This window comes from Triticum aestivum, chromosome 7D, assembly GCF_018294505.1.
Source record: "Triticum aestivum cultivar Chinese Spring chromosome 7D, IWGSC CS RefSeq v2.1, whole genome shotgun sequence".
In the NCBI taxonomy this organism is placed as follows: Eukaryota; Viridiplantae; Streptophyta; class Magnoliopsida; order Poales; family Poaceae; genus Triticum; species Triticum aestivum.
In genome coordinates this window covers 542,069,034-542,082,187 of record NC_057814.1, presented here as the reverse complement: position 1 = coordinate 542,082,187, position 13,154 = coordinate 542,069,034, and the positions used below count along the sequence as shown (strand labels likewise).

At 41.8% G+C, this 13,154-nt stretch overlaps 1 protein-coding gene across 1 annotated transcript; it reads right to left on the bottom strand.

Moving 5' to 3' along the window:
* Positions 1 to 8,298: 8,298 nt before the first annotated feature.
* On the bottom strand, positions 8,299 to 12,099 carry LOC123165859 (probable E3 ubiquitin-protein ligase RHG1A). The gene is made up of 6 exons (XM_044583599.1): positions 11,942 to 12,099; positions 9,501 to 10,776; positions 9,273 to 9,323; positions 9,085 to 9,183; positions 8,754 to 8,912; positions 8,299 to 8,644 (listed from the first exon to the last, which is right to left on the bottom strand). Exons 2-6 carry the CDS (start codon positions 10,755 to 10,757, stop codon positions 8,489 to 8,491), a joined length of 1,722 nt encoding a protein of 573 aa, XP_044439534.1. The 5' UTR covers positions 10,758 to 10,776; positions 11,942 to 12,099; the 3' UTR covers positions 8,299 to 8,488.
* Between the last annotated feature and the right edge of the window lie 1,055 nt (positions 12,100 to 13,154).

The window sequence follows — 13,154 nt, the reverse complement described above, 5'->3', positions numbered from 1 at the left end:
AAAAGAAGCTAGAGAGCCCAGGCTATGGCACACGAGAAAGAAGGAAGTGGAGACCGGAATGTGATTCCATAACACCAGAGTATGCCGGCCATGAACCCCACTCCTTTACAAGGTCAAGCACTCCGTCTCAAGCCATTCGTAGCACACGTTTGGATTGCATAACTTGGTGCGTTGGTTTTGGACAGCAGTCGGGTCCCTTTCTTGTCTTGATTAAATGGAGAAACCAACCCACCGGCTTCGGTGTTGCCATTTGTGCCGCGTCGTGATCACTGGCCATTTCAGCAGGTCTCGTTCGAACCGTTCATAGATTCTACGAATGATTATGATAGCCTTTAAACCTCAATTTCGCAGTCAGCATCATTCAAGCAGTCACTTTCCCTGAACTCTATAATATTTCTCTAGATCAACATATCACGGTGGCTGACGCTTTGTCCTCTCATCTTACCTCGCTGAAATTCAGAAGGAATTTGGTGGGAGATAAGGCAGACCAGTGGCAGGAATTATTAAAGATGTGTGGAGAAGTCGTTCTGAATAAAGAAGAAGATAAGCTATTCTGGATCCCAAAGGGATCGAGAGAATATAGTGTTAGATCTTTTTATTCGGTGTTAAAAGTTGGGGAAAACTGTCCAAATAGATTTTTATGGAAAGTTAAAATACCCCTTAGAATTAAAACATTCATCTGGTTAGTTACCAAAAAAGTATTTTAACCAGGGATGTTTTACTTCACAGGGGTGGAAAATGTGAGAAATAATGTCTTTTTTGTGGTAAAAATGAATCTATTAACCATCTTTTTTTCCAGTGTCCCCTGGCCAGATGTATATGGGGTGTGGTTAGTCATATAACAGGGATTCAATGTGACTTCTATGATATGGAAACATGCTTGAATGTTTGGCTGGGTAAATTTGGAGAAAAGAAAAAGGAAATAATTTTTGTAGGGGTAGCGGCTTTGATTTGGAGCATCTGGAAAACTAGGAATCTAGCCTGTTTTCAACATGTCTGGCCTGCTGATCCTAGTGTGGTTATGTATAAGATGGTGCATTGGATTAATGATTAGAGTATTTTGCAGGGGGAGGAGGACGCAAAGGTGGAGCTGCAACAGGGCGCAAAGCTGCTGGAGCGAGTCGCCAGTGACATTTTCCAGGCGCGAAGTAGCTGGGCATCTTAGATTCCAAGGATTGAAGACTGATTCAAAAAAGTGACCTATGTTGAGAGTTTTTTTGCTTGCTTAGATGTTTTGTTTAGGTTGGGTCTGATCTAGCTGAGTTTCTGTGGGTGATGTTCACATAGGAATTTATCTTCCTTAAAGCCTTGCCTCCTTGTAAAAAAGAGGGCAACGGGGGAAGTTCTGGAAACACAGGGTGTGTGAGGTGGGGGGTGTGTGGTTCTAGTTTGTTTGGTCTGCGTTTCTGGTTGTAATAACAGATATTTGATTTTGTTAATGAAATCGAGGGGATCCCTTTTTTTCATAAAAAGAAAAAAGAAAACAGCGTGTACTTTGTTTGCTATGAGCTGTGGACGAAATTTAGCTGTATGCAGAACGATTAGCTGCAAGTTGACACGCTGCTTTTCTTCTGGTCCCGGCCGGCTGGTTGGCTGAAAGGATGGAAAAATACCATGGGAGAGACCACAAATCCACAGGCACAAAGAGAAGTGGTGTCGAGTGTTGACAGGTATACGATGCCTCCAAAGTGCCCGCCACGCACCGCTGCTTTTCTTGGTCGACATGTTAATCGGGTCGCCCCTGTCACTGGCGTCGCCTCGGGTTGCATTCGGTGGCGCAAATGCGCCGTCTCTTTCTTCGGCAAAATCAGCTGTCAACTCTTGGCTTATCCTCCTGCCTTGCTTTCCCAACCAACTTAACTGAAGAAAGGATAATGAAATGGATGTTAAAGTGGGATGGTAAAAATATGAAAGCGTTCCAAGTTCCTTGCTCTGAACTTGTATCATTCAGAAACGCCAGCTCCAACTAATAATAATAAGGTAACGAAAGAAGCAAAACTGAACGAATATATATAGCAGGAGTGACACTTGAAGGAAACTTTGCAAAGATAACATAGAAACCAGTGCCGACAGATCCTGTCCATGTTTCCTTTCCTTTGCTTAGCGGTGCCAAATTCGTCTGAAGACACTTATCCTGTGCATGTTCTGCCCATACCCTTATGCGTACACAGATTTGATGCAACAAAAGGGAAGAATTCTCGTGCCAATTCGTGCCTCATGGACCCCCTCTGAAGCACCTCCAAGAACCAACCCAAACGATGCCGCTGGCTGCGACAGGCAGCATGCAGCACGGCCAACCAATTTGGTCTTGTCTCGCTCTTCGTGCACAAAGCTAGAAGCAAGCCATCGTCTGCTACTTATTAAGATTGCATCTAGAAAAAACTTGTTAGGTCGTTTTGTCCATATATCCCATGTGGGACATCTGGCTATTACATGAAGGTAATGTGGCATGTTGTGTGCTTCTTGAGATCAGACAAAGTAGGTCCAAGTCTCATACATTGCATTTTTTTCCACGACAAAAGGTGGATTTTATTAACTCGAAATGAAGCATCAAGGGGTTACAAACACAATGGGCACATACCCGATGACTCAGATTCTCTGCATGCAACCAGTTGATCCGAATGCAGTGTATCTGCCATAAATTAAGTTTATATAACTGTGGGTTCCTCGAACAGTTCCTTGCGGACATGAAAAATAATATCATGATGAATGAATTGATATGATGTTCCCTGTGTTACAAACCGTTCATTTATTCAGTTCTTATGGTAGGAAAATATGTCCCCTCGGTTACAACTTACAAACGGTCCATTTATTCTGTTATTATGATAGGGAAACACATGGATGATTGGAACATAGAAGACTGCAAAGTCTCCAAAAAATGGTTGGAATAGTACACGTCCTTGCATTAATTTAGGTCAGTCTATCAGGAAAATGAATGAAGGGCTATTTAGTAACAGCAAGTACAGTAAGATGACATAAGCAGGCTACAAGGACAAAGTATTATATTTTTACTTAGTCAGAGGAGGGAGAAGAAAAACGGGTTGTAGAATAGGAGCCGGCTATAGCACGAGACCCAAGACACTTTGTAAAATTATAAGATGGGCCAACTATTAGTAAAGTAGTACATGTTTAAAACTTATTATTGTACAAGCCGGCTACTAGGTTGGCTCTAGATGAAATGCAACATCTTACAGCTGATTGTTGGCTATATTATTAACCACCCTCTAAGGTGATTGAAAACCAAAGACCAACAAATGGTATAAGCTCTAATTGTTAACACCAATGTAAAGAAAAAATATAAGTCATGTTTAGTTCGCAGGGGGACGCTGCTACATTATTTTTCCTACTAGAGCAAAGCCACAAAAATCGGATGAAGCTTAGAAAATTTATGGCATAATCACTGGCAATATTTTACACTGACTATGAGCCAAACGTGCACATAACTTACAGTAGAGGATGTTACTTCTCGGACATGGAGTTTCAGCTCGCGAGCTCAAATTCTCTCCCGTGAAAAGTAAACTTGAAAACAATAGTTAAAAAATAAAATTAATTTTTTTTGGCAACAAACATTGAAGGATTGTCTGCATACATAAAAAAAGTCGTGAAGAAGAATATTCAATGCTCTGGCCAAAAAATAATAATTAAAACAATGTTGCTCCAAAAGATTTCTTTTTTGAAAAGGTGGGTCACCCTGGCCTCTGCATCAGACTAATGCATGCAGCTATATTATTTAGCAAAAGTACCAAGATGTCTGCGGTTCATTAGAGCTAAAAAGAAAAGAAAAGCAAAAAAAAGTTGCCATAACCGATGAAAATAGGTCGAGATGACTAAACACCTAGCCTATTATTGGATTGTCATCCAAACCAATTGTAAGTACCATGTGCTACCATCTTTCACCGGGTACACCCAATATCCAAAAGCTTCCTGGCTTCTGCAAGAGTGAGTAACGTCCATGTATGGATCCACGTATGTGCAATCTGCGTGAGACGCTTCTTACCAACTTCAGTAAAAAAAAATTGAAACTCACATTAAGCAGACATATTGGTTTGAACTGCTCAATGCACATTGCCTCCTCCTTTGGCAACAACGTTATCACTCCAAAGTTTAGGTGGAATAGTTGAAGTTGGCCATTAAGAAAACTATTTTTGAAAGCATTTTTGGAGCATTGATTTTGTATTTTTTTTAGAACACTAGAATGTTTTTCCTTCATAATTTTTTCAAGTATGTAGAAAATTCTTCATTTTTATTTACAAAAATCAGATTTGTTTGTTTTTTGTTTTTTGTGTGGGAATAAAGCTTGTATTACTCAATCAAAGTGTCATTACAATCATCTCTAGCAACCTCAAGGACCTCATGTGGCCCGGACCCCAACCAGGTCATAGTTCTACCTCTAGTTCTGACAAAGGATGCCAGCTTATCACTAGCTTTATTACAAGAACGAGGAACGTGAGTAATACAAGCATTATGACTACTGACTAACTGTTTAATATCTTGCACCAGGTGCATACATGGATCAGTCAACCACCTTGCTTCGGATCATGTTCACTGCGTTGTTTTGTTTTGTTTTAACAGTACTAGTTTTCTGATTTTACTATTCATAATGTGTACATTTTTTTTTTGAAACAGAGGCAAAAGTTTTGCCTCATCGATTAATTAAGAAGAAGAGAATTGCCCAGTTAATTTACGGAAAACCGGGCGAAAACCAATACAAATGGAGCACGGACTAACTCCTCACATGGCAAGAAACCCCACAACAGCACATGCGGCCCCTCCCAGACTCTCCGAATACACAACATCCACAAACCCCGATATTGCTACTACGCCAAGAGACCCCCGACAAGAACAGCTCGACACAAGACATCAGGCACCTCCCAACCCTCAACGACAACCCAATCAAAGCGGACAAGCCGAGAGATCGAAGGTCATCCATCAAGCAGCGAGAGACGCCTTGCCCATGGCGCCACTCTTTCCTTTGCCCACCTTCTTTTGTTTGCCCCTTATTGGTGTCCCCGTCAAGAGGCAAGCAATCGACTTGCCCAAACCAGGTCTAGCAACCTCCACACTGGCGAGCAAGTCACAAAGTTTCTTTGCGAAGAGAGCATCTGGATTTGGAGTAGGTGCCAACACACTTGGCTCAATGGTCATGTCACTCACAGGCATCACCTGCTCCATGGTCGCAAACGAGGGAACATCAGCAACATCTAGAACTCCATGCTCCATGACACCAAGAGGTAAACTGGTGGACGCCTGACACCCAATGGACTTAGGAGATGGAGATATTGAAACATCCAAATCACCACACTCCTCAGCATCAAGTATCTGGCTAGAATCCAGGGGTGACGCTGGCGATAAAGCCACAATTGAGATCTCAGGAGGGTCTACCTTCGGTTGTTCGACGGACAGAGGCAGAACCGAGCCTCCACACAGCTCCCGAAGCTCAGGCATGATCTGCAGCACCGGAGTCACAACCACATCATTGCCTGGACCCTCATAGGCCGACGGCGGCGAGCTGGCTCTAGCACGAGGGGAGAAACAACCATGAAGCTCGTCTCCCCTCTCGACCTCGAAGCTGCCATCAGGCACAATCAAAGGGCGCAACACATGAGCACTCTGCAACACAGGCGGCGCCAGGGAGAGCCCTCCTAGTGCAGCCTCAACTCGCTCCATGAAGCTCTCCATCCGCAACATCCAACCTTGCATGGAGTCAACGACATCACGCAGAGGCTGGACCGTCTCCTCAAACCGGAAGGAAGCCATATCAAGGAGCTCAGAGCACAACAACTCGGCTTGCCTCTCCAAGGCAGGCCGCACTGGGATATCCGCCGAGGCCACAGAGCTAGCAGGAGCAGCAACGATCGATGCCCAAGAATCGCGACCAAACGTCTTCGAGAGGGGCACGGCTTCTTTCCGGACCTTGCAAGGAACTGAAGCCCTTGCGAGCAGGAGCACACATTCGGGTACTTTTGTTGTCTTTTCTAAGTGTAGAGCTTTGCTCAAATTTCTGCACGTGCACATAATGTATCATGTTCTGATCTATGTTTATCATGGAAAATTTAATTTAATCATAAGAGCATAGAATCCCCATCATTCCATTCACTGACGCAAACGGTCTATGTTTGGTTGCATTAGAAGTACTAGAAAGCATGAATCTTGCAGCAGGCCGACAAACCAATCAGCCCAACGACCAAACTGCAGAACTGCTGGGGCGCCCCTATATCTCGCATTCAGCGAGACTGGAGGAACCCTCGCTGCTGAAGGCTGGAGCGACTTCGGCCCGTCCAGGCCCACCAGAACAACAACCTCGCTTTTTGTTTTATTTTTTTCAATTTTTTTATGTTTTTTGATCTCTATTTTACTCTTGCTTATACTTCAAATATTCTAAATAAATATATTACAAAAATCACTCTAAATGAAACAATTGAAAAATATTCACCAAGCATTTGAAATCTTAAATATGTATAGACTATAGAGAAAATATTTATCACACATACGAAAAATGTATAAAAGAATAAATTGTGTACGAAACAATTTGATCATGTATTTAAATTTTTTAATCAAGCATATGAAAAATATTAATCAAACATTCGAAAATGTTAAATGTGCATAGAAAATATGTTAAGCCATATATTAAAAAATGGTGAATTTTTTTGATCATGTATAGCAAAATGTTAATCAAGTATTTGAAAAAATATAAAAAAGTATTTGGAAAATGTTAAACAAGAATTAGAACAATGTTAAATGTGTATAGAAAAATATTGACCATGTATTTAAAGAATAATGGAAAATTTGATCATGCATGTAAAAATATTAATCAAATTTTGAAAAAAAATGATGAACAAGTGTTTAAAAAATGTTAATGTAGCATTTGAAAAATGTTAAATGTGATTCAAAAAACGTTGACCATGTGTTCAGAAAATGTTAATATCGTTAGAAAGTTAATCAAGCATTTCAAAAATATTATATATATTAACAAAAATGTTGACCATGTAATAGTTAATTTTAATGTTGTATTTAAAAAATGCTAATCATATATTTGAAAAAGTTTAAAGTGTGGGTAGAAAAAAATGTTGACCATGTATTCAATAAATGTTAATCTTGCATTTGGAAAATGATAACCTAGCATTTGAAAATGTGTATAGAAAAACTGGTGACCATGCATTAAAAAATTATTACTAGTGGAAAAATGTTAAACATGTATTAGAAAAATGATGTTGATATATACAAAAAAAGAATGAAACCCAAAAGAAACAAAGAAAACCGAAAAAGAAGCTAAATGAACAAAGAAAAAAAAACGGAAAAATAAAACTGAACATACATACGCAAAAAGAATGGAAAGCTGTAAAATCGATAAAGAAACAAAGAATAACAAAAAAAGTTGGAAACCAATAAATAAAAACAAAGGAAAATGAGTAAAAAAGAAAATGCAAGAAAAATGATGAAAGAAACAAAATAAAACCCAGAACAAAAAATGGAGAGGAAATAAGATAACCAAACAAAAAACAAAAGAAACCAAAAAAAAAAAGACCCACAGAAAACCAAATAAAAATGAAGCAAAAAGAAAGAAAAGAAAAAACGTAAAACCAAGGAAACCAGGAAAAAATCATTGAAAACCTGGTTCATTTTGCGCCAAGTAGAGCGCGCCATATTTCTTCATCGGGATCCCGACGCTAGCCTGGTGGCTAGTACCGTTGCAATCATCCAGGAGGCAAGAGTTCAAATGCCCCATGCCCTCCTTTTCCTTCACTATTTTATTTTAAGGCTGTGTTCGGGATGAGGGAATTTCACAGGAAATGTGGAGGTTTTCTTTCCTGTGGTCTTTTTTCCTTCAGAGGCGTTCGGTACAAAGGATGCAACTACAGAAAAACTTAGGAATTGAACCTCTAGTGTGCCTATTTCAAAGGATGCAACTACAGAAAAACTTAGGAATTGAACCTCTAGTGTGCCTATTTCAAAGGAATCAGAACATCCATTCGTACCTCATTTTTTCGCTGAGGCCCGAGGAAGGCCTGCTTAGCTGCACCATTTGGAAAAAAGACCACATGAAAGAAAACCTCCACATTTCCTGTGAAATTCCCTCATCCCGAACACAGCCTTATTCTTTTCCTAGGAGCTTCTTTCTCTGGTGGGCAGCCGCCATGAATTTACAGCCATCACACCTTTCCTCTTTCAGTAATCCGTAGATTGTACTATCTTCCAGTACCAAGGATGTTCATTTTTTTTATCCGATGGCGAGCTCCCCCCACGCGTGTGGTGTGAATAGAACAAGATAATATAACCAAAAAATGACAGAAACAGGGCTTTGCAAGAGAGAAACAGTTTATCATATATATTCACAAGTTGGAGGGACCTGATTTGGGGCAGCGTCTACGATGTCTAACATGGTTTCATGGTAAGTTCATACTACTCCCTCCGTCCCATAATATAAGATGTAGTGTCAAAAACGCTTTTATATTATGGTTATGGGACGGAGGGGGTATTTGACATAGATTCATGTATCCCCCTTGTCGGCGTCCGACGAAGGTACTGCTGAAGCTTTGCATATCGGACACCAGTTCTTCTGTCGAAGCCACTCCTGAATGCAGCACACATGGTACTGATGCTCACACTTCATTCTACCGACCTCTTCGTCCTCAATATATTCCTCCTGTAATATCCAGTTGATGTCAAAAACATGCGTAAGCAGCGCAAAACAACACGCACGTAACAGTCTAGTAGCGCGCAGAAACATTAATGGCTAATGAATGGGGAAGTACCTGGCATATGCTGCATTTGACATCATCTACGACAGGTTCGTTCACTTCTAGCGCCGCATTCTCCCATTTATACATGATTCGACTGAGACAATTTGTCAATTGCTCTTCAGAAAGGGCAGTGCTCACGGAGCCAATTCTATCTTCTAGTTGTAATAATTCCTGAGTAACACAAAACGCATGAGCTTCTGAAGTCTGAACTTGGCGAGCATATGGCTACGTTTTAAGAAATTGTACACGCAAACTGAATGGTTACAGAGTAACAATTCTTAACAAAGGAAATGATGGCTCATATCAAACTGTTACGGCAAAATCAATATCATGAAAGTAGTACCTCATAAGACATGTCGTCAATATCCATTCTCATATCTCTATGCTGATCATTCAAGCCAAGGCCACTGAGGAATAGATTGGTTTCCAGCACCAGCAGTTGCTGCGAATAATTTGTACAGAACACGCTTCAGAGCAAGGTTGGCAAGAAAAGAGAAACTTAAAGTTGCAAACAAGGACAAAAGGACTGACCTCATAAGACAATTCATCATGTTGTTCGATCCTTTCCAATGCAAGCAACACCTGTACACAATAAGCATTCCATATATCAACACCGTTATTGCTTTCTCATGTCAAGACTTCCTAGCTGCTAATAAAAATCACTGCTCTGTAAACTATGATAGTTTGATCAGTTTCATCCCAAACAAGACCTAAGCACAAAATCAAACAACTCAGACAGTACATGGGAAAAAAAATTACCTCTGCAATTCCGTCCATGTTCATGCGTCTGTAGACATCTCTAAACATTTGTGGAGAGCTATCCTCGGGACGAGAACTCCCTCTGCTCCTTGATGCACGGTTACTAGAGCCTTGACGACTAGAAGAGTAAATTGCATGAGGCAACTCCATAGGAAAAGGCCTTGTTGACCTCTGTGGGGGAACTTCGTTCATCGAAAATCGGGCCCAATCTGGTTGACGAGCCCCTGAAAAAGTCTCACGCAGAGCAAACACGCCCTGCTCTGTTTCATCTGGCATCCTCATCCTAGCCTGCTGAGTAAAAGGACGCCTAGTCCTTACTGAATCTGCAGAATCCCGAATAATTCTGTTGCTAGTCCTTGTTGTTTGTTGAGAAGCTGATTGTTCAGAGTCTCTGACTCTAGGACCAGTACTGCCAGGATACAAGGAAGGCTGCCCACTTATGCCCCTTGGTCTTGAAGAAGTCTCCCCATCAGAAATCCTCTCTCTCGTAATCTCAGTCCTCTTACTATGGACAGAATTAGATGAAGAACAGCCTGACGGCAAAACATCAGAGATTGATGTGCAACCAAGGTTTTTTATACCACGCCTTTGTACACCAGGACCAGCACCATTTGATGATTTCACACCAATGGCCAAATTGCGAGGTCCAGCAGGCTGATGGACAGAAGTAGATGCAGTTTGAGTTTTACCCAAACCTATTTCCTCTTTATCCTTCTGCCTACGTGGTTTAGTCCTCAATGCAGTATTTCTCGCCACAGAATCAACTACATGTGAAGAACTCCCTGAAGAAACAGATGAACCTAAGACTTCAGGATCTAGCCCTGTTGGCTGATCCCCAGTGGTTGATGTGGATGATGAATCTTCTGACTCAATCTGCTGAGCACATGGATGCCCATCCTCCTCATCAGCAATAGCTTTCTTGCTACTCTGCAGACGGTTGACAACAGTTCTTCTGTTACTACTTTCAGCATTGTTAAACTGTGCCGACAATGGGCGCCTTAGCTTTTCGTCATAATTCTTTCTGACAGGAGCTTTTGAAGAGCTTGCAGATACAGACTTGGATCCTGAAGAATTAAAAGAGTCACGCAAATACCCCGGCTTTTCCTTGTTGCCAGCCCATGTTGCTTTTGTGGTGTTCCCTGGCTTATTCTGGAACTGATTTGGTCTCTCCTCATTGCTTTGATTTCTCAAGGAGACGCCAGAACCCCTTCTTAGAAGGCCAATTGTTGTGGTGGATCTACCGGCGTTCTCCTCCATGGCAACTTGTGTTACACTTCTGCAGCCACAATGCAATGAAAGTTAGGAACTGATGTTGCCACAAACAGTCAGAAAGGTAACCTCAAATATGTAAATCCGCATGTAGAAATGATACAGTTCACGTAAGAAAATGGGAAGAAGGTAATGATACAAATCTCCAATAGCACCAAACAATCCAACTTTGCACCTACTGTTAGTTAAGAACATTCAGCTCCACTCCAAGGAAGCTATATTCACCTATGTTTATGAAATTATATCAAATCGCTAGGTTGTAGCGGCGCTACAAGTTCAACGGCCGCTCTTCGGTTTTTTCATTTTAAGCAGACAAAAAATATATTAGAAAATATTTCCTAAAATGTACTCAATAGATTTTCGTAACAAAATTGGAACGAAATAAGACCCTCTATTCATTGTCCTATCTGCCTCTTGGCCATCATCTGTTCATTGTCCGAAAAGGCCAAAACCAATTGGAATTAGCAGTTGAATGAAACTGACTTGATCGAAAGCTCCATATAACAGTTTAGATTGTGATACAGTTATGCAGAATTTTTTCGTGCTTCAAACAAAAGACAGTCTGGGACCACCCACACAATATAAAAACACTTGGGTCATGGATAACTATGTCATGTGCAAACATCATACCACATACAGTAGTAATTTATTTGTAGATGTACAAACAGGAAAAACTGCCTATCGATTTACAAACGAAGAAATGTTCGCAGAATACTCAATCGCGTAAAGAATAACAGAAAACGCAATAGAAACAACAAGTCCCCTCTGCCTTCTGAATCATTACGAGAGGATCATGCGCCCATAGAATTTAAGAATCCCTCCCCTCTCCCCTCAGCTCGTAAACAAACACAGATTACTACATAATAGGAGTATGTATGCATCTGGAATCAAAACGATCGCCGGCGCAACAACCATGTAGCGGCCCAACCCGAGGGAGGAAAAAACGAAATCCGCAGGAAAAATCGACCAATCCAAAGCCCAAATGATCGACACGCCCACGGCAAACGGGGCGGAAGGTAGACCCTCTCATCCTGAACAAAATCCCCACACTAACACAAACGAAGGGAAGAAACGATCAAGGGAACAGAGATTCCCAAAGCTCGTTCGCTTCTCCCCCCACGTACGACAATCGAACCGAAGGCACGCTGAGCGCGCATCCATCCATTTCGTACCTTCTCCACCTCGAACCGGCGGCGGCGGCGGCGCCGACCCCGTTTCTTTGTCCTCCCCTTGCCCCCTCGTTTTCTTCTCCTCGCGAAATGGAAACGGGGGAGACGGCGTGCGGTCCGGACGGAGAGGATTTGGTCAGATCCGAGGCGATTTATTTAGCGGCTGGCCGTAGCGGGTCGGGCGCACGGTGGCTAGCGGAGCCCCATCGCGGCCACGTGGCGCGATGACAGGGCGCACGCGTCGCGGGTGCGGTCGCGCCGTGTGAGTCAGTGGGTGGTGGCGCGCACGCCGGACAGGGTCCGTCGTGGTGCGCGTGCGTGCGTGCGCCGGAGGGCTTGACCGCGTCGGCGGGGACGCGCACGGGGTGGGTTGGCGCCGCCGGTTTTCAAGAAAACAAATGGTCATAAGATAGGGCGTGCGTGTTCATAAAAACATGAGTGTATGTATTTATATATAAACATTTGTATTTGTACTGTATTAAAAAAACAAGTAGCCGAACTTTAGCTTCTGTGTAGGTGTATACTAGTAACTCTAGTGATATTTATCCTAAAAAAGACAACATTGATTTTGGGATGATTGACTTGATTTGGTGTGTTAATGTGTCATCTCATCTGGTTTACTGTCATTTAACAGCAGAAAATGTATATTTTTTTTAGTAGTAGAAAACGTATATCAGAAGGTTAATTATGGTGAGTTATTTTTGGACAAGATTCATGAAAGGATGTGACTGATGCACCAGCCTTAGGGCAAGTGCACAACCCGCTATTCCTCCTCCTCACACCTTTTCGTCTTCCACCTATCTTCCCCCGCTCGTCATCGCTGCTCGACGTCCTCTCAACCCTTGCACCTCGCTAACTTCTCTTCTCCAGCATCCTGTGCACTCTAATCCTCTTTCCCGCCATAGAGCATCTAGATCGAAAGTGTCTTTCTGCTCTTTGAGCTCGGGTGAACAGTAAATTCGAAAGAAAATGAAAAAATTCAAAAAAACTGAAATTTTTGTGTGATAAACTTTAACAAATGTTTTAAGAACCTGCAAATTTTCACATTCAAATGGCATTCCTGGAAGCCAAAATGCTTTTGAAAATGATTTTTTTGCAGCACCGATTTTGTTTTTATTGCCACCACTTCCACAAATGTGATTTCATGATGAAATTTTGCAGGCACTCAAAAAATTTGCCAATGTTTCACACCCAAAAAAATTCAGAATTTTTTACG

What these genes read in the sequence shown, in the direction of transcription:
- LOC123165859 (XM_044583599.1), bottom strand. Translation starts at nt 10,757, where the DNA reads ATGGAGGAGAACGCCGGTAGATCCACCACAACAATTGGCCTTCTAAGA. An exon ending in TTGACGACATGTCTTATGAG is followed by an intron (nt 8,913 to 9,084) that starts GTACTACTTTCA and finishes TGTGTTACTCAG; the next exon opens with GAATTATTACAACTAGAAGA. An exon ending in TCAAATGCAGCATATGCCAG is followed by an intron (nt 8,645 to 8,753) that starts GTACTTCCCCAT and finishes TGGATATTACAG; the next exon opens with GAGGAATATATTGAGGACGA.